Source organism: Bubalus bubalis, chromosome 4 (genome assembly GCF_019923935.1).
Source record: "Bubalus bubalis isolate 160015118507 breed Murrah chromosome 4, NDDB_SH_1, whole genome shotgun sequence".
Classification (NCBI taxonomy): domain Eukaryota; kingdom Metazoa; phylum Chordata; class Mammalia; order Artiodactyla; family Bovidae; genus Bubalus; species Bubalus bubalis.
Genome location: NC_059160.1, coordinates 108,022,027 through 108,043,017, shown reverse-complemented (window position 1 = coordinate 108,043,017; position 20,991 = coordinate 108,022,027). Strand labels below are relative to the sequence as shown.

The 20,991-nt window shown below is 35.9% G+C and overlaps 1 protein-coding gene and 1 long non-coding RNA gene across 11 annotated transcripts in view; one reads left to right on the top strand and one right to left on the bottom strand.

Annotated features, from left to right (window-relative positions):
- METTL25 (methyltransferase like 25) overlaps positions 1 to 20,991 on the top strand; it is a 113,778-nt gene that overhangs the window by 67,619 nt on the left and 25,168 nt on the right. For 8 of the 10 annotated variants that reach the window (XM_025284389.3, XM_025284390.3, XM_044941877.2 and 5 more), the window contains 3 exons: positions 13 to 107; positions 7,067 to 7,096; positions 11,524 to 11,597. In XM_025284389.3, coding sequence (XP_025140174.1) covers positions 13 to 107; positions 7,067 to 7,096; positions 11,524 to 11,597 — 199 coding nt within the window. Of the gene's footprint in view, positions 1 to 12; positions 108 to 1,083; positions 1,251 to 7,066; positions 7,097 to 11,523; positions 11,598 to 20,991 lie in introns of those variants that run through there. The other 2 variants (XM_044941881.1, XM_044941880.1) reach the window with 1 other exon arrangement.
- The window catches only part of LOC102413674, a 51,600-nt gene continuing 35,038 nt past the window's right edge, over positions 4,430 to 20,991 (bottom strand). Inside the window, exons 4-6 of the long non-coding RNA XR_327221.4 lie at positions 18,947 to 19,047; positions 8,210 to 8,322; positions 4,430 to 4,489 (exon numbers count right to left, since the gene is read on the bottom strand). This is a non-coding gene — a long non-coding RNA (uncharacterized LOC102413674). The remainder of the gene's footprint in view (positions 4,490 to 8,209; positions 8,323 to 18,946; positions 19,048 to 20,991) is intronic.

Sequence of the window (20,991 nt, the reverse complement as noted above, 5' to 3'; positions counted from 1 at the left end):
TTCCATCTGCAGAATATACCCAAGAAAGGCGGGGATTTCCCATGTGCCACTATTTGAAGGAAGAGAGATGGTGCTGTGGCCGAAACGCCAGGATGTCAGCCTGTTTGGTAGGATTTGTTCTTTCTCAACTAAAAGCTTTATCCAGATGTTGCTGAATTTATTTCTTTGGCTCTGTTAAATGCCAAATTTTGCAGAGCATCTTTATTAATGCATTTATGCACTGCAAATTATGAGGGGAAAAAAACGGCTTGCCCTTACAACATTATTCACTCTGCATGCAGTATGGTCACAATTTATAGTTATACTTTAATTCTGCATTATGGTACTTTATTTCTTACATGTAATTACTTTAATTATCATATAAAATGTACCAACAACCAATTCTTAAACACAGAATTACTTTAGTGCTTTATCCACAGCTCTGTGGGCGTGTGTGTGTGTGTGTGTGTGCGTGTGTATAGCAGATCATTTGGTCTCCTAAGTTTTCATAAAATGGGAAAAATATTATTAAACTGTCTGGGATAGGAAGTACGTATCTAGTTAACTGAAATCTTTATTTAAAATGTCTGAGTTGGCTCTTATCCTTAGATCTAGAACACTTTGGCCCGCAGTCTTCTCTGTTTGTGGTGTTATGTTGGTCTAAAAAGGACCAAATGCCAGTTAAATGGATTTTGCCATCATAAATGTAAAATATTGTTTCTACAATAATGTTTCGAATGTACAACCCCAAGGTAAATTTAACTATTATGTGGTCATTATTTTGATGATTTATATTGCCAGTAACACAGCAATGTAAAGAAATGGTGCTGCAATGTTCTAGGTCATGTATCTGAGAGTTAACTTAGAAATCTATTTTTGCTAAAAAAAATGATTTCCTTTGATAAGTTCTTTTAAAATATTTTTCTGGGTATTTGTCTTGTTCTTTCATTATATTTGTAAATAATACTCATTTAGGGTCTTGTTAGAATGGCAGCTCATTTTTGGAATGACTTGATTCCCAGAATGTTGGCAACTTATACCCTCTAGGCAAGAAGAAATTGAAATAGTCTTTTGTAGGGAAACTGACTTCTTGTTGTTTTTCAGTCACGCAGTCATGTCCAGCTCTTTGCGACACCAGGGACTGCAACACGCCCAGCCTTCCTATCCTTCACCGTCTCCTGGAGTTTGCCCAGGTTCATGTTCATTGCTTCGGTGATGCTGTCCAGCCATCTCATCCTCTGACGCCCTCTTCTCCTTCTGCCCTCAATCTTCCCCAGCATCAGGGACCATTCCAATGAGTTGTCTATTCACATCAGATGACCAAAATACTGGAGCTTCAGCATCAGTCCTTCCAGGGTATATTCGGGGTTGATCTCCCTTAAGATTGACTGGTTTGATCTCCTTGCTGTCCAAGGGACTCTTAAGAGTCTTCTCCAGCATCAGAGTTCGAAGGCTTCAATTCTTTGGCATTCTGCCTTCTTTACAGTCCAGCTCTCACAGCTGTACCTGACCACTGGGAAGATCATAGCCTTGACTATATGGACCTTTGCCGGCAGAGTGATGTCTCTGCTTTTCAACACACTGTCTAGATTTGTCATTGCTTTCCTGCCAAGAAGCAATTGTCTTCTGATTTCATGACTGCAGTGTCCATCTGCAGTGATTTTGGAGCCCAAGAAGAGGAAATCTGTCATTACTTCCACCTTTTCCCCTTCTATTTGCCATGTAGTAATGGGGCCAGATGCCATGATCTTAGTTTTTTAATATTTAGTCTTAAGCCGGCTCTTTCACTCTCCTCCTTCACCCTCATCAAGAGGCTTGTTAGTTCTTCTTCACTTTCTGCCATTAAAGTGGTATTATCTGCATATCTAAAGTTGTTGATGTTTCTCCCACCTTTCTTGACTTCTGGCTTGTAACTCATCCAGTTCAGCATTGCTCCTGATGTGCTCAGCATATTGGTTAAATAAACAGGATGACAGCAGATAGCCCTATCGTACTCCTTTCTCTATATTGAACCAGTCAGTTTTTCCACACAGGATTCTAACTGTTACCTCTTGACACGCATGCAGGTTTCTCAGGAGACAGGTAAGGTGGTCTGGTATTCCCATCTCTCTAAGAGCTTTCCAGTTTGTCATGATCTACGCAGTCAAAGGCGATAGTGTAGTCCATGAAACAAAGATGGATGTTTTTCTGAAATTCCCTTGCTTTTTCTTTTTTTTTTTTTTTTTAATTTTATTTTATTTTTAAACTTAACATAACTGTATTAGATTTGCCAAATATCAAAATGAATCCGCCACAGGTATACATGCTTTTTCTATAATCCAGCAAATGTTGGCAATTTGATTTCTAGTTCCTCTTCCTTTTCTAAACCCAGCTTGGACATCTGGAAGTTCTTGGTTCGCATAATTCTGAAGCCTAGCATGCAAGATTTTAAGCATGACCTTATTAGCATGGGAGATAAGTACAATTGTCCAATGGTTAGCACCTTCTTTAGTACTACCCTTCTTGGGGATTAGGATTAAATTCAGTTCAGTTCAGTCGCTCAGTTGTGTCTGATTCTGTGACCCCGTGGATTGCAGCATGCTAGGCTTCCCTGTCCATTGCCAGTTCCTGGAGCTTGCTCAAACTCAAGTCCATAGAGTTGATGATGCCATCCAACCATCTCATCCTCTGTCATCCCCTTCTTCCCCTCCCTTCAGTCTTTCTCAGCATCAGGGTCTTTTCCAGTGAGTCAGTTCTTCACATCAGGTGACCAAAGTATTGGAACTTCAGCTTCAGCTTCAGCATCAGTCCTTCCAATGAACACCCAGGAGTGATTTCCTTTAGGATGGACTGGTTGGATCTCCTTGCAGTCCAAGGGATTCCCAAGAGTCTTCTCCAACACCACAGTTCAAAAGCATCAATTCTTCGGTGCTCAGTTTTCTTTATAGTCCAGCTCTCATATCCATATGTGACTACTGGAAAAACCATAGCTTTGACTATTCGACATTTGTCAGCAAAATAATGTCTCTGCTTTTTAATATACTATCTAGGTTTGTCATAGTTTTTCTTCTAAAGAGCAAGTGTCTTTTAACTTCATGGCTGCAGTCATCATCTGCAGTGATTGGAATTATGATTGACTATTTTCCAGTCCTGTGGCCACTGCTGGGTCTTCCAGAGTTGCTGACATAATGAATGCAAAACCTTGATGGAATCATCCTTTTGGGATTTGAATAGTTCTGCTGGAATTTCATCACATTCACTAGCTTTATTAACAGCAGTGCTTTTTAAGGCCCACTTGACTTCACTCTCCAGAATGTCTGACTCTGCGTGATTAACCACACCATTGTAGGAATCCGGTTCATTAAGATCTTTTTTATACAGAGCTTCCATGTATTCTTTACATCTCTTCTTGATCTCTTCACCTTCTACTAGGTCTCTACCCTTTTTATCCCTTATTGTGACCATCTTTGGGTGAAATACTCCCATGGTGTTTCCAGTTTTCCTGAAGAGATCGCCTGTCTTTCCCCTTTTGTTGTTTTCTTGTATTATTAAACATTGTTCATTGAAAAAGACCTTGTTTCTTCTGGCTATTTTTTGGAACTCTACGTTTAATTGGATGTACCTTTCCCTCTCTCCCTTGCTTTTCACTTCTTTATGTTCTTCAGCTATTTGTAAAGTCTCCTCAGATAACCACTTTGCCTTCTTGCTTTTCTTTTTCTTTGGGATGGTTTTGTTTGCTGCCTCCTGTACAATATTATGGACCTCTGTCCATAGTTCTTCAAGCACAGTGTTAACTAGATCTGGTCCCTTGAATCTATTCATTACCTCTACTGAAGATTCACATGGGATTTTATTTAAGTCATGCCTGGCTGGCCAAGGAGTTTTTCCTGGTTTTCTTTAGTTTAAGCCTGAATTTTGCTATGAGAAGTTGATGATCTGAGCCACAGTCAGCTCCAGGTCTTGTTTTTGCTGACTGTCTACAGCTTCTTCATCTTCAGCTATGAAGAATGTGATCAGTTTGATTTCAGTATTGACCATTTGATGATGTCCATGTGTAAAGTCATCTGTTGTGTTGTTGGAAAATGGTATTTGCTATGACTAATGCATTCTCTTGGCAGAATTCAGTTAACCTTTGCCCTACCTCATTTTGTTCTCCAGGGCCAAACTTGCCTGTTACTCAATTATATCTTGACTTCCTACTTTTACATTCCAATCCCCGATGATGAATAGAACATCTTTTTTAGGTGTTAGTTCTAGGAGGTCTTTTAGGTCTTCATAGAACGGATCAATTTCTTTGACATCTGTGGTTGGGACATAGACTTGGATTACTGTGGTATTGAATGGCTTGCCTTGGAAACGAACCAAGATCATTCTGTCATTTTTGAGGTTGTAACCAAGTACTGTATTTCAGACTGTTTTGTTGATTATGAGGGTACTCCATTTCTTCTATGGGATTCTTGCCCACAGTAGTAGATATAATGGTCATCTGAATTAAATTTGCCCATTCCTGTCCATTTTAGTTTGCTGATTCCTGTAAGCAAGAAGAAATTGAAATAGTCTTTTTGTAGGGAATCTGACTAGGCTAAGAGAAAAGTCTGAAGATACTGGCATTAGAAATTTCACAATAAAATAGGACCTTTGTGGTGAGGTCTGCAATTACTAGTCCTCTCATAAGCACAGTGCTTCCATTCAAGTTTATGATACCTACATTTTAATTATCAGCAGACAGCCAAGAATCTTTAACTGTCTAAGAAAGTCTAACAGGAAAGAACAGAGATCAGATAAACAAATAGGAAAGAAGCAACTTGGAGAAAACAATCCAAAATAAAAACAGATACTATCCAAAATAATATATAATAACAATTAATATCCCTTAGAAAGATAAAAGAATATAGTATGTTATCAAAACAAAACTGTTTGCTATAAACATTCAACAAACCATAAAGAAGGGTTTTTGAAAAGTAAATTCCAAAATAAAGAATTTATCAACCACTTTGCCTGACTAATGTTAGCTTCTTATAGAATGCCCTTCCTTCTAGCTCTATCCTTGTCTTTGCTCATGTGGATTTCTTTTATTGACAAATCTTAGAAAGTCTAAGGAACATTTTTTTGGTGTTTCTTGTTTCATTGCTTTTTTCTTCATAACTCACCTTTTCTACAAATATTCAGAGCTTAAAGGATTGAGAGAGTGAGACAGAGAGAGAGAGATCTTTCTGGTAACACTTTCAGATGAATTGTTAAGGGTACTAACCAGGGGGGGATAAATGAATTATATTAGTGTAATCTTATCAGCATACTTTTAGCCTGATAAAATATCAAAATATTTTATATTAGTATGAAATGAACACTTAGTATATTCTCTTCATCATCTATATTTATTGGCCAAGAAAAATTATTAATATTTGTAAGAAACTGTTTATCACCTACCTGTTTATCTTTTATCATGTAATCAAAATTTAACATTTGGTTTTCTAAAATAAATTCATCAACAACACATACCAAAATTAGCCCTGTGTTATATGATATTTGTATTGATACCAAATAATATATTATTAAAAACTTGTCTGTCACAATATTGTTAATTGGCTATAATATTAGTAAGTCATGCCTGACTGACTCTTTTCGGTCTCAAGGACCGTAGCCCACCAGGATCCCACTGTCCATGAATTTCTCCAGGAAAGAATACTGGAATGGGTTGCCATTCCCTTCTCCAGGGAATCTTCCTGACCCAGGGATCAAACCCGGGTATCCTGCAATGCAGACAGATTCTTTACCATCTTAGCTACCAGGGAATTGTCTATACTCCAGTATAAAATAAAAAGTTTATTATTTAATAATCATCTTCTGTATTCATAACACTCTTGATGTTCAGTGAAGGTATCCTTGAAGTCAGTGGGAAAGTTCCATTTTTTTCTTCAAACAATTTCTGTGAAGCAAACTTTCATAACATGAGCTCATTTTCCCACTAAATCTTCATGACATGAGATCATGAAAAGTAAATTGGGATTTGGAAAACAAGTTTTTAGTTCCTACTCACCTGCTAACTAACTGCAACTTGTGGCAAGTTCCTTTCATTGTCAGTGACCTTGTGCATCTGCAAAAAATTGCACTTCGGATAATCTGTAAATTTTCTTTCAGCTTTAAAAGGACATGATTCAGCTAAATCTAAAAAGTAATATTTAAGAAGACATAGGCATCTGAAATAAATATGAGTAGTTTGAATTAGAAAGTGTATGCAAATCTGTTACATTTTACTACTTTATGTTTGAAATATTTTCTAATTAAAGCTTTAATAATAAAATTTTAGTTAAAATATTATCATGCGATTCAGTTATAAAACAACATAAGTGTGGAAATGTATGTTTCTAAAAAAAACTGAAAGTTTCAGAAGGCTTTATTCCATATTTAAATTATAACAAATCTTTCATATATATTGTATTATGAGTATTTATTAGAAATATTAGGAAATGTTTTATAAAAATATTTTGTATTTTAAATAAATATAAATGTAAAACCAACTACATGTAAAATTGTAAAAATATGTATTACTTTCTCTTAAAGTGAGTTGATCATATGTGAATTTGATTTGAATTTGCAGACCATGCAGACCAAAAACATGTACTTTTGTAAGCTAAGATTTCAACCATAATTTGTTCAATATACTTTTACTTAATAAAAGATAAAATTATATGTTTTTTAAAAATTGGAAGAAAATAAATTAAAACATAGCATATAAATTATGTTTATTACATATATTGTAATAGCTTTGGATTTATTTGTTTTAGCTACAATAAAAGAGAGCCAAGAATGTGTCTTTATATCTTTCCTGTTTTCTAATTCCTTCTAAGTTCAAAGAGTGTATACAGTTGCAGTGTGTATGTGTTTGTGTACATGACACACATGCGTATAGCAGTCCTAAATTATACAAGTGTGCCAGTTAGCATTCCTTCATGATATTAACACTTGTAAGTGTATAAACTATTATGTTATCAGTTAATTAATCTCTGTAAATGTCAGTTTTACAAGCCCTCATATAATGTGTTTATAAGTTTTATAAGATAAGACTAAACATATCAACTATCTTTGTCTTATTTTTTTCTCCTTAAAGGCTCTGGAGCGGGTTGCAGTTGGCCAAGGGGTAAGTGAGAGTGTTTACTCTTATCCAGCTGATGAAAGTGATAGGTTTTCTCAAAGTGCTCTTCATACTTGACCTGCTGGTGAACCTAAAACCTGATGGATTTTAATAAATACTCCCTCTTCTTGTCTCCTCTTCATATTCAAACTTACACATTTTCTGTACATTTACTTTATTATAAAAGAAAATTGAACTCTCAGGAAAAGAATATTAAGCTTTTAGGAAAACTTCTACATTATACTCTTATACTAGGGTCTCATTTCTTCATATTATATTAAACAGTCTATAAATATTTCTGACGAATGTTGTTGCTGACTTTGAAGCTTTTATGGGCTTAGTTCAAGCAAAGATAAACAAGGTATAACATTCAATTTATTTTTTAACTATAGTTCAAAGCACACATTTTATTTGATTGTTTTTTAACTTTTGTTTTTATTGAATTCATTAGTCATTAGTTGCAACAACCAAATGAGTTTTTATATATAAACAGATGTTAAATGTATTCAATGTAATTGCTTTATCCTCTACCTTATGATTTATGAAATGTTTTAATATTTTTAACATTTTTTAGAGTTCCTTTTAAATTTATCACAAAATTTTCTTACTGGACCTAAATTTTAGAGATTTATTTTTAGCTTCTTTTCAGAGTATTAATATGTCAATTTTAATTTTTAAATATGATAATAGATAATAGTAGTAACAAGTATCATTTACTGAGTGCTTGCTTTGGATCAGACACAATGGTAAGAACATTGTGTGGATTTTTTTAAAAAGTAGGAGCTTCCCAGGTGGCACTAGTGGTAAAGAATCCGCCTGCCAGTGCAGGAGGCACAAGAGACGCAGGTTCGATCCCTGAGTTGGGAAGATCCCCTGGAGGAGGAAATGACAACCCAATCCAGTATTCTTGACTGGAAAATGCTCTGGACAGAGGAACCTGGCGGGCTACAGTCCATGGGGCTGCAAAGAGTTGGACACAACTGAGCACAGTTTAAAAAAAGTTAAAAAAAATTTTTAAATAAATAAATAAAATTTAAAAAAATAAAATTATAAAAAAAATATTGATTGAGCTACCTAAAAACTGACAAAAACTGATTTTTTAAAGACATTTGAGCATACTTTAAGCTTGTAGGCTTTATTCTCTGACAGCTGATTTGCATCCTGTCTACATCAGTTACTGGCTTAGTGAGCTGGGGACACATCATGATTTCTCCACAGCTTAACTTCTTAATCTGTAAAATACAAATAATAACAATCATAAAACTAAGAGTAATACTAATACCTTTCTCATAGAGTTTTTGTGAGGATTAAATGAGTGAAAGATGTAAAATGCTTAAAACAATGTCACATAGTAAGTCTTCAATACATATCAACTCTTGTTACTGTTTCAGGTGATTAATTATGATCATGAAAATGAAAGCTTAGTTTCATACAATGCTTAGCAAATTTCAGTTCAAAGTTCGCTTTTTCAATTAAAGTGCCCCATACATGGCCTCTAAGGTGGGGACTATTATTTCACAATACACACAAGAAAGCTGTTAAGTAGTGAACAATGAGATTTGAATCTCTGACTCTGGAGCCCAAGCTCTTGACTATAGTACAGATCAAAATAGTGGTTCCTTAGGGGTCTGGAAGAGGAAAGAGCATTAATCATCATAATGCCCCAGTGCTGTGCTCTGCTCATCAGTTGCCCAAGCGCTCGCTCATGTTTACAGTCCATCTTGTGAGTTAAGTATTCCCCAAACTTACGTGAGAACATGATAACACAGCACAAGTTTAATAGTACATTCTAGCTCAATTAATTATAGAGTTTTTCCAGCTTAGCGCCCTGTCCACTAGACCTGTAACATGTATGTCTTAACATACATATACATCCTTTAAGGGTGTCCTCTGTCTGCTCCCTCTCATTTTAAAATTCATCAAAGTGTTAAGTTGATTTATCATTTGCAAAGAAAAGAAAGTAAACTCTGAGGCACATCCAGCTTGTTCCTGGAGTGGTCAGGCACAGGCTGCTCGGAAGATGTTGACTTCCTTCCCACTTACCCCCATCTGTATTTACCAGGATGGATAGTCCTGGTTATTCAAGGAGTGCACATTCGAAGGCACTTCATAACTCTCTTTCCTTTCTCTTAGGAAACAGCTGTAAAGTTCTTTACTCAGGGTTACTGGGGAATGATGATTTATTCCATCCTGTTTGTATTCCTCTGTGCATTCCATTTTTTGTATGTTCTCTTGCTTAAAGTATGTTTCTTGGTCTTTTTGGTAGCCTTTCTATAGTCAGTTTTTAATAACAATTAAATGTACATGTATTTCTAAATTATCTGAATATCATTTTATATAATTTATCTAAAAGGCATGGGAAAGGAGAGCTTTATTTTTAAGAGTTTCTTCTCAGCTTTTGTACATGAAAGTGTGTAATGAAAAAATTGATGACACCCCATCTTTGCCAAAATGTGGAAGAAGCAAAAGAGTATCATGGCTTAGTAGTGGGACATCAGAGCCAGGCTTCCTCAGCTCAAACAACAGCTTCAGTGTTTTTAGGAGTTTTATATAAAATGTACATAACATTGAAGTTCCTATGTATTATAACTAATCAAATAAAAAATTAATTTTGTAAGCCATTTATAATTCTAATATTTCACTTCATTAAATATTTCTCAGAATGTTTTGAATTTCACTAGAGCAATATGAGTAGGTATTAATATATGAAAAGGGATTTCAACATTTCTGTGAGAGAACTAAAAGGATTTGGGGGAAATGGGGGACAGATAATAGAGATTGTAGGTACTGCAAAAAAGAATTACTCCAGGAGTTGGTGATGGACAGGGAGGCCTGGTGTGCTGCGATTCATGGGGTCGCAAAGAGTCGGACACGACTGAGTGACTGAACTGAACTGAACTGAACTGAAGATCAAAAATTATCAAATAGAAAATATATCCAGAGATGGGAAATTCTTAATGAAATTTTTGGAAAACTCTTCAGGAAATGAAAGTTTATAAATCAGAGATTTTGTCTTAAGGAGTTGTATTTGGAAAGAGATTTTGTATAAGGAGTGTGCCTTTTGAAGTTTATAAATTTTAGTGTGGGCACTCAAGTATATATATGTCTGCTTTTCAGTGAGTCATTTAGGAGTTGGGTTGGAAACTGGTATTACTAATACCATTTCCTACTAGAATCACCCTTCTCACTGCTCCCACCATCCAGTGAGGATATAACTTGTGTTCAAAGTACTCTCTCAAGATCCTACAAGTCAGATGTTCTCCAGTGACTTAAGAAGGCAATGCCATTGGGTAAAGACCCAAGAAATAATGGTTGACCCTCAACTGCCAACTTGGGATTTTTTTTAGTCTCAGCATCTGGGACACGCAGTGTAGGAATTTGATGTTAAGTGGCAAAGTGGGGCAGTAGAATAGGTTTCCTGCCTGAGCACACAGGCAAAATGTTTATTTTCTGCTAAACTCCACTTGAATCCAGTGTGTTGTAGTTGAAAACATAATAGTAACAATGTGGGGCTCAGAAGGAGAATTGAAGTTACAAAAGGATAACTTATTAGATATGCATGTTTCATTGAACTCTGTCTTTAAAACAGTTTTTACCTTATTTGACTACTCAGAGGTATTCAATTATTGTTGACCTCCTTCCTCACTTGCTCATTTTTCTTTTTTTCAACAGTAACTTGACATGGAAACAAGGTTATTGTTCCTGATATTTTTGTTGAATTTTCCTATACTATCAGTATTAAAAGGTCTTTGGCCACTATTTATAGTTTCTTAGTGTAAGAGTACCTCTTACATTGCCACAGTGAAGCATTTTTCTTTTCTGTATAGTACTTTATTACCTTCTACTAAATTTATAAAATAAAATAAAATTTAAATTAAAAAAAAAAGAAACTATTATGCATCACTAAGGCCTTCTTCCCTACCTTTGGACCTTCATGGGCACTTCCCACTTCTTTTTCCCTAGGAAATGAACATATTTTGGAATGTCCTTATGTAGTGTAGTGCCTTTTCTCTCTGGCTCAGCATCCTAGGTTAAATCTCTAATCCACATCTATGAGGAAAGACCCACATTCTCTGCTCTTTTGCACGCATCCTACTTCTCTCTTACACAGTGCTGATGCAGTTGTGAAAGTTTATTTCTACGTTTTTAAATAATAAGCACTCCATTTGGGATGTTAGCTCATTTTTCTTTGATTATTCCTTTTCTGCTTCATTCACTACTACTTCTTTTATAGTTTCTTTTATTTTCTCAGTGAGAATTAGCCCCCAGGTACATTTTATTTAGAATAGAAGAGTTATAATATTATCCTCTATGTTAACAGCAAACTCAGGTTTCTAACATTCACTTATGGTCCCAACTCTCAAGCATTGATTTAATTTCTGTTTTTTACTTGTTTCTTGTGCTCATATGTATCTGCTTTTTTTTTTTTTCAGCTGCCTACTGAGTCCCTCTTCTATCGTGCCATACTGCAGGATATTATTAAAGAGTGTTATGGCATCACCAAATGGTATGATGATTTTGTTTCAATAATAATAGCTATCCTGTGTTGTAAGTGAAGTGACTGTTCATTTTCAGGTGAATTTATTCAGGGTCACTGTTATTAGTAGAAGAAACTTTGAATTTGAGCATGAAATAAGAGTTCTAATGATTCCCTTTTGTACTGAGAGGTTGTTATGATGATAAAGTTATATATGGTTACATATGTAAAATACACTTTAGAGTGTGAAAAGTATTGAAATGTTATATATTAGTAATTCAGTGAATATAATATGAGCAGGTGTATGTGTATGTATGTGTCTAAGTGCTCAGTTGTGTCCGACTCTTTGTGATCCATGGACTGTATAGGCCACCAGGCTCCTCCATGAAATTTTCCAGGCAAGAACACTGGATTGGGTTGCCATTTCCTATTCCAGGGGATCTTCCCAACCCCGGGATTGAATCTGCGTCTCTTGTGTCTACTGCATTGGCAGGCAGATTCTTTACCACTGCACCACCTGGGAAGCCCAAATATGAGCAAAGGTTATGTCGTGAAAGTTTCACAACCACTGGAGCATGAAGCATAAGTAATTAGAACAGATATCAATTTTAAACAGCCGTTGTGGCCATTCTTGTCTCTACTGGTAAAACAGTAGCCCTGCATATGTTTTGTTTTGTTTCCGTTTTCCCCAGATAATAACTGCCTATACACAAAGGCAAGGGTTAGGAGAGTTTTTCATAATAGTGGTTTAACAACTGCTATACTCAAGCATATATCTGCAGTCCCGTCGGGTTTCGTGAGTTTCTTCCTAGTAGTTATAATTTTAGGATTCTTATTGCCATTTGGTTATAATGGAATTATTCTTAAAATTAAAATAGGATAGTTTTCAAGTTCTCAAAGACAAAAACAAATCCACACTCATTAATAGGACTGGAAGCTATTAATATTTTCAGATTAGGTATAATTTCTCTAAGAAAAATAGTCTTTTTTTAACTAAAAAAATTATGACATGTAAATATCTACATATGCCATTGATTTTAATTGTCATTTCTATGTAGTTAACTCCGAAATCTGTATCCCACTATCCATTCTCTTTTCCAAATATTAATCTTCAAAATGTCTAGAAATGAATTTCTCATGGTCTCCTGTAAACTAATTCCTTTCTCTTTCTGGAAAACTGATTTCTTTCTCACTCCAAGATGTTAACTTTGTTAGCAAAAGTCACAAAATTGTGCAAATTCATGTTCACTCACATACTGACTGGCTGCCTTCCTTTAAGCCCTCAGATCTATTCATTAGTGTGTTTGTTGTTCTGTTGCTCTCTTAATGCCTGCTTAAAATCATCTCAACTCTTTCCTACACTTTTCTTCTTACTTAAAAATTCAAATCTCTCCAACCCTCCACATTCTTGCCTGCCTTGATTACTCAATAGATATTATTTATTATAATACTGTTTTCATTCCAGACCTTTATTAACCTTTCAGCCACATTTGATCATGCAATAATTGCTTTTGCCAGACTGCCTTCCTCATTATCTTCCATTAAGCGACATTCCTCTAAGTTTCCTCTTCTTACTTTCAACACTCATCTGTCTTCTTTAAGTGTTCTTCTTACTTAGCCCCTTGGTGCTTCTAGAAATTCTCTAGTGTTTTATACTCAGCTGCTGTCTCTTTATATTTCTTATTTCTCTTAGCAATTACTGTAACAAGAGATAACTTACATCATGTATCCAGCTCATACCTCTTTTCTGAAGTTCTAATCTACGTTTCTCAATTTAACTCAAATAGCTTCTCTTAAGTACCTTAAAAATACACCAGATTCAGCCAGAGCCAAATAACAAAGTCAGCTTCACCCCAATGCTATTGCTGTTTCTTCTATCCTTTGACTTCTTTTGTCCTTTCTGGGGAATGGCATGGCCATTATCAATCTTTAGGAATCTTAAAATGATGTTTGCTTATTTTCTTTTTCCAGTATCAAGCCACACATTCTGATAAGCTGCCAAGACTTGTACTTGTTACATTTTTTAACACAGGGATTGTTTATTGTGTGGCAGGCAGTCTATCAAGTTCTGAATACATACTATGGATCTAGTATCCACATAGAAGTCTTTCATAATCTGGTCAGGATGGCATATGCAAAAACCAAAGAAGATAAGAGAAACCCACATCCAAGAACATCAGACTATAATTAGAGCTAACTCTCCATCTGAGAAAAGCTGAAAATGCTGAGATGTGTACATATGTATGTGTTTGGTGAGTGTATACAAGTATGTGTGTTTGTGTGTATTTAAATTTGTTTTTAATTGTCTGGTGAACATCAGATACTAGCAAGGAAATTAAAAATTATCAGATATTTAGGAGAAGATGGAAACCAAGAGAAATGAGCTCAGCTTTAGATTTTCATTTTTCCCCAGATGCCATTTCTTAGATACACAAAAGGCAAGTTCCCTGGCAGTCCAGCAGTTAGGACTTAGTGCTTTCATTGCCAGGGCCTGGGTTCAATCCTTCATTCAATCAGGGATTTAAGATCTCACAAGCTGCCCAGTGTGACCAAATTTAAGAAAATAAATAGAATAAAGCAACAATAGCAGCAACAACAGAAGAATGATAAATAGCTGCAGTGTTTATAAGAGCCGTAGTCTAAACAGAATGAATAAAATGAACAAAAATTTCATTAATAGGAGAATGGGTAAACTGTAGGAGAATACTGTGCCTTAGTGAAAATGTGTGAATTACAACTACATGCATCAAAGTGAATGAATGTTGTAAACGTTATAGAAAAATTCCTGCAGGATGGATCCATTCTTTTTTTTTTTTTTTTAATTTTTAAACTTTACATAACTGTATTAATTTTGCCAAATATCAAAATGAATCCACCACAGGTATACATGTGTTCCCCATCCTGAACCCTCCTCCCTCCTCCCTCCCCATTCCATCCCTCTGGGTCGTCCCAGTGCACCAGCCCCAAGCATCCAGTATCGTGCATCGAACCTGGACTGGCAACTCATTTCATCCATGATATTTTACATGTTTCAATGCCATTCTCCCAAATCTTCCCACCCTCTCCCTCTCCCACAGAGTCCATAAGACTGTTCTATACATCAGTGTCTCTTTTGCTGTCTCGTACACAGGGTTATTGTTACCATCTTTCTAAATTCCATATATATGCGTTAGTATACTGTATTGGTGTTTTTCTTTCTGGCTTACTTCACTCTGTATAATAGGCTCCAGTTTCATCCACCTCATTAGAACTGCTTCAAATGTATTCTTTTTAATGGCTGAATAATACTCCATTGTGTATATGTACCACAGCTTTCCTATCCATTCATCTGCTGATGGACATCTAGGTTGCTTCCATGTCCTGGCTATTATAAACAGTGCTGTGGATCCATTCTTATAATTTGGAAACAAGCACAGCTGTATAATTATGCAGGAGTATAAAATATGTGGTGAGCAATCAAGAAAAGCATAGCAGTGATCAACACAAGGCTTATTCAGTGGTGTAGCATCCTGTGGGAGGGAGGGCAGTTGAGTACAGAGTGATGAGTGGGGAAGGTGAGGGGCACATAGGAATTTCTAAAGACTGGTAATGTTCTGTTTCTCAGGTTTGGTATTGCTTACAGGAGTTCATTTTATTGACATACACACTGTATTTTTTAAATCCTTGTTTTTATGCAGTAGTAATAAAATTATAATCTCGTTTCAAGCCACACCTCAGGGTTAGTTGAGCTACATATTATATCCCTAGTATCTATTGCAATCACTTCATTATAGTAATAAGGAAAATTAAGATAAAGTGGTTAAAATCTTGTCTTAAGTCGTACAGCTTAAAAAAACCAGGACTAGGACCAAATTTGTAGTCCACAAATGTTTTTGCTATCCCATGCTTCTCTTTGGAATATGTTTAATATGAGTTCAGTTACAGGTCTCCTTGTAAATTCTTTGGGATATTTTTAATATGAGTTGAGTTATAGATCTCCTTGTATTAGCAATGTAACAAGGTTACCTTGATTGGAATCTCTAGCCAGCAAGAGTACTAAAGATAGAAATAAGATCACTTAATAATTTCTTTTGCATTTTATTTAATTTTCCTTGCTAACTAAAATATATTGTCTTCAAGTGATATCCCACTTCAGAATATTTGAAACATTGTTCTGAAAGTTCTTTAAGTATAATTGTTTATATTAGAAGTAAACTTTTTTCATGAACTTAAATAAACAGAGTATCTTTACTCTGTTGATTGTAATTGTGACTTAGCATTGAACATTTATGTTAAAACTCAATAATTTGTATAATTTTTAAGATGTTATAATTAGTCCTTATCTAGAAACTTTCTAAGGGAATAAAATGCCAAAGAAAGCATTTCATGGAATTAAAAATCCTTCAGAACACTTCAAAAGAGGACAGAGAAATAGATGTATATACTTTACAATTCTGTTTCATACTGAATACTGTAAACCACTGTATAAGAAATACATCATTTCTGATGCCTGTAATTATTAATTAGTTTAATTTTCATTATGATTTTGCAGTAATCAGATAAATATTTGAAAAGCCAGGTCATCAACACTGGCTCACAAAATTAAAGGTAATTATTTAATCTCTAACGTGTGGTCAAATTAGCAAGTCATTATCTTTTAAATTGAAGAGTAGGTTGAAGATTTTTGGTACTTCCTTAAGGGATTTCCATTTTCAGCAAAATTTTATAAGTCTTAAAAAATACTTAAAGTTTCCTTGTCTTTCAGTATATATTAGCATATAAAAGGCACAAGATAAATAATTTAATAAATATTTTGTGATGATAGAGAAACTGAATTTTGACACTTTCTGCTTATTTTTATTGAGTATATCTCTACTTTAACTTTTCCTAAAATTTCCTACACTGATGTTGCTTCTTTGGAAAATGCCACAAGTAAGCCATGTTCTTCATTTTGTGGACAGCATGTGGATGGTGTTGGATTCACTTGAGTGGAATTTTAATTAGATCTACTGCATTCACTTTTATTAAAAGAAAGAATGCTCATTCCTTTTTAGCATGCTAACCATGCCTTATTCTGACAGAGGGCCCCCTTTCAGTCTGTTCTTCAAATCCCATCATTTATCTTTCAGAAACAGTCATGTCACTTTTCTTACTTCAATATGTTTGATAATTCCTCTTCTTCATACTCAGAAACTAAAATATCCTTATTATGGCATTCAGGGCCATTTCTCAGGTGTCACTGATGTCCTTTCCAGCCTAAGTCACCCCTTTCTTCCTTCTCTGCACCCCAAGCAGCTGCTCATGCACATCGTTTGTACACTAGATTATTCATTTCCCATGCAATTAATTTTGCACCTCCTGTGTGTTCTTGGAGCTCCTCTGCCTACTTGAAATCTTCACCTTCCCATTCCTGTCATCCTTTCCTCCCCTGACCTCTGGCAAGTAAAATCCTAGGGTTTCCTTAAGACTCAGTTTAGAAAGCATCTCTAGTATCTTTCTCTTCTCCTTTTCACTCTCTTCTCCCATAGAACTTAATCTGTTTGATTCATCGCTCTTATCCAATCTAAATGTACAATTAGTAATTGTCTGCTCCTCTGCCACCTAGTGAGCCCTGGTGGCCAGTTTTTAGCTTTATTTAATGAAGTCATATATCATCATGGTTAAGAACACTGATTCTGAAAATCCTCTTTGGACCCATTTTCCCCTCCAACTACTATCTCATATCTCCTCTTTCCTTTACTGGGAAAATCCTTGAAAGGGCTGCCAATTTCTTTCCCATGTTTGCTTGAATACCAATCAAACTTTACTTCCATCACTCCATCAAACTCCCCTTTTTAAGATCACTCGTGACCCCACAGTAGTCATGTACAGATGTTTGAATCAGACCTTAAAGAAGGCTGAGCGCCAGAGAACTGACACTTTCAAACTGTGCTGCTGGAGAAGACTCTGGAGAGTCCCTTGGACTACAAGGAGATCAAACCAGTCAATCCTAAAGGCAATCAACCCTTAATACTCTTTGGAAGGACTGATGCTGTAGCTGAAACTCCAATACTTTGGCCACCTGATGCAAAGAGCTGACTCATTGGAAAAGAATCTCATGCTGGGAAAAATTGAAGGCAGGAGGAGAATGGGTTGACAGAAAATGAGATGGCTGGATAGCATCATTGACTCAGTGGACATGAATTTGGGCAGTCTCCGGGAGACAGAGAAGGACAGGGAAGCCTGGCATGCTGCAGTTCATGGGACAGCAAAGAGTCGGACATGACTTAGGGACTGAACAACAACAGTGACCCCATATGGCTAAATCCTGTGGTCAGTTCTCAGTCCTCATCTTACCTAGCCTGCCATCAGTATTTCAGACAGTTACTTTTTACGGAACACTTTTTCTCTTATATGCTAGAGAAAGTCCCTCTTAAGAGAGTCACTTTTTAAATTTCATTCTTTTGTTTCATTCGTTTTTTCTCCCCAGTTTATTTTGCTGACTCCTCTTCCTCTTTGAAACCTCTCATTGTTAAAGAGCTTTTTTTCTGTCCCCACTAACCAGGTGGTCTCATAACATCGCATGGCTTTCAATACCGTCTTAGACTGATGAATCTCAAATCTGTAGTCTAATCGTTATTGTTCCTTCAAGCTGTGTCTGACTCTGTGACCCTGTGGACTGGAGCTCACCATAGTCCAGTTCTTCTAGTTGTTCTGGTCAGGAATTCTGGAGACAATTTTGACCCCTCCCTCTCACACTGCCTCAATCTAATCCAGCAATTTTGTAGTCTCTCTAATTAAACATATCTAAACTGCCACCACTTCTTACCACCCTCAGGGCCACCACCCTGGTCTAAGCCACCACCATCTCTCATTTAGATGATTACAGTAACCTCCTAATTGTTCTTCCTGCTTCTGTTTTTGCCCCTAATTGCTCTTCCTGCTTCTGTTTTTGCCCTGTTGAGTCTATTCTCTACACAATAGCCAGAGTGATCCTGTTAATACTTTTAAGTGAGATCTTCCTCACAATCTTCCCATGGATTCTTATTCATGTGGAAGTAAAGCTGATTATTTTCACTATGACCTACAAAGCCTTATATGATGGAGCTATCATTATCTCTCTGATCTCATTTCTACTAATTTCCCATTTATTTATGTCTGTACTGCCTTCCTTGCCATTACTTAAAAATAAGAGGAATACTCTCTACTTTAAGGCCTTTCCATATAATGCATTCTCTGCTTGGAATATCATCACCAGATGCCACATGGCTAGCTGACTCTCCTTCAGTTCACTCAAAATTATCCTCTCTGTGACACCCACCATCACTCCTCACTAACATTTTATATCCACTTTCTCTCCTCTATCATCAGCTTCTCATTAGCTCTTATGCTACACATAATATACTGAATGTTTTACTTACTTGTCTCTGATCATTTCCCAATTCAGATGATTTTTGTTTGGCTGGTTCCATTCACAAGTCATGGAACCTTGTAATCTGGCTCCAGAGTATTTTAGAAATGCCTTTGAAGAAAGATAAATCAGATCCTGATTACAGATCCTGATTATAGAGTATTCTTCAGATTGTTGTCTGAAGAGCAGTGATTCTATAAAAATCCTTTGCGAGACAAGAATTTCTTGATCAAGTAAATGCTTCATGCACTGTCGTCCTGTTTAAGATTCGAACGCGCATTTTTGTTTTAAAGACTCAGCGGTCTGGCGAGAGACAGCAGGGTGTGATGGCTGCCAGCACCGCCCGTCCTCCCTGGGTGACGACGCTGTGATCTTGGGCACATGACCTAATGTGTTTCTGCTTCAGTTTTCCAATCTGTAAACTGGGGTGAAAAATGGTACCTACCTCAAAGAGATGTTGTGAAAAGTAAGTTAGTATATGCTGCTGCTACTGCTGCTGCTGCTAAGTCGCTTCAGTCGTGTCCGACTCTGTGCGACCCCAGAGACGACAGCCCACCAGGCTCCCCCGTCCCTGGGATTCTCCAGGCAAGAACACTGGAGTGGGTTGCCATTTCCTTCTCCAAAAGTTAGTATATATAAAGTGCTTAAAATAGTGCCTGGAACATAGTGAGTGAGTGCTATCACTATTAAAATTAATCTATTGAACTTTGTTGAAACATGTTTATTTGTTCATAGGATATTTTTTTCTCTCAAAACTATACACACACGTAGTTAAAATTTATAACACTAAGTGTTTTATGGGGCATACTCTAAGAAGCACAGAAAAATCTTGAAAATAATTATAACTCATCCGAGGATCTCATTTGTGATTAATATGATTATTTGATTATTTGTCTTTCAGTTCCAAAGGAAATGACAATAGCAAAATAAGATTGTTTTGATTATTTTGTTTAATATCACATATATTGTTGATAGTCAACTATAGAATACTATGAAGTATTTTCTGTTATATACAACATTTAAATCCAAAATAGGAACATAGTGCAACAAACATCCTTTCCTTTTGGTGACTGGTCCTTGCTCTCCTGTTACTTTGATGTCATGTCCACCTGATGACAAAATTTCCTATACCTGTCAAAGCTCTAAATGTTAAAAAATAAATTATTTAGGGTCAAGTTATTATTACATGAATACTTATACATGTAGACAACATAAATTTAAATTTTTTATTTTTAATTATTAAATATAAACAGTTAAACTTTATTGGAATTCATCTCCTACTGAGACAGATGGGTGTGGCCTTTATAATGCCTGAGTAAGGAAACTATTTGTCAACGATTCTCCGGAGGATCTGACACCTCATAGCAATGCAACATAGTAATATGGGTGAGAGGTATGCCTTTTCTTTGCCAAGTTGGAGCAGAAGGGCCATCTGTGAAAGGAAATGTAGAAAACAGGCATTTTCCCAGACAGATGAGTTTAAGGAAAGTGGGTATAAGGAAGTAGAGGATTTGGAAACTTATTTTTTTTAAATCAGCCCCAACAGTGTACCCCTTTAAAAGTCTTTGCAGATTCCTCACAGCCAGTGAAGACTACAGTTTTAAATCCTTGCATTTAACCTTACTGCATTCCATGGTAAGTGGTCAAGCCACTTATATAAGCAATAAGAAAACCAAAACTTTTATTAATACAAGTCAAGGTACTTATTTAAAAAATAAAATGCCAACACAGTTATACGACCAAAATAATAATTATATCAAGTAATATAAGTACTGCCTTACCTAATGTTTCTGTAACACTTTACAGTTTACTGTTATCGTGCATTATCTTGTTTACATCTTTCTGTTGAGCTATTAAGTAGATGTTATCTCCGTTTCATCTCTGTTTTCTCGGTGAGAAAGTTGAAGTTCTGAGAGCTGATTTGTTTACTGCTGCTGGAATTTAGATCTGTTGACTCCTTGTCCAAGTGTTGTTTTTTTTTTTTTTTTTTCCCTAGTACAGTGCAATTTTAGAGAGTATTCTTGATTAAAATTAGAGCATTCTTGAAATCTGTAT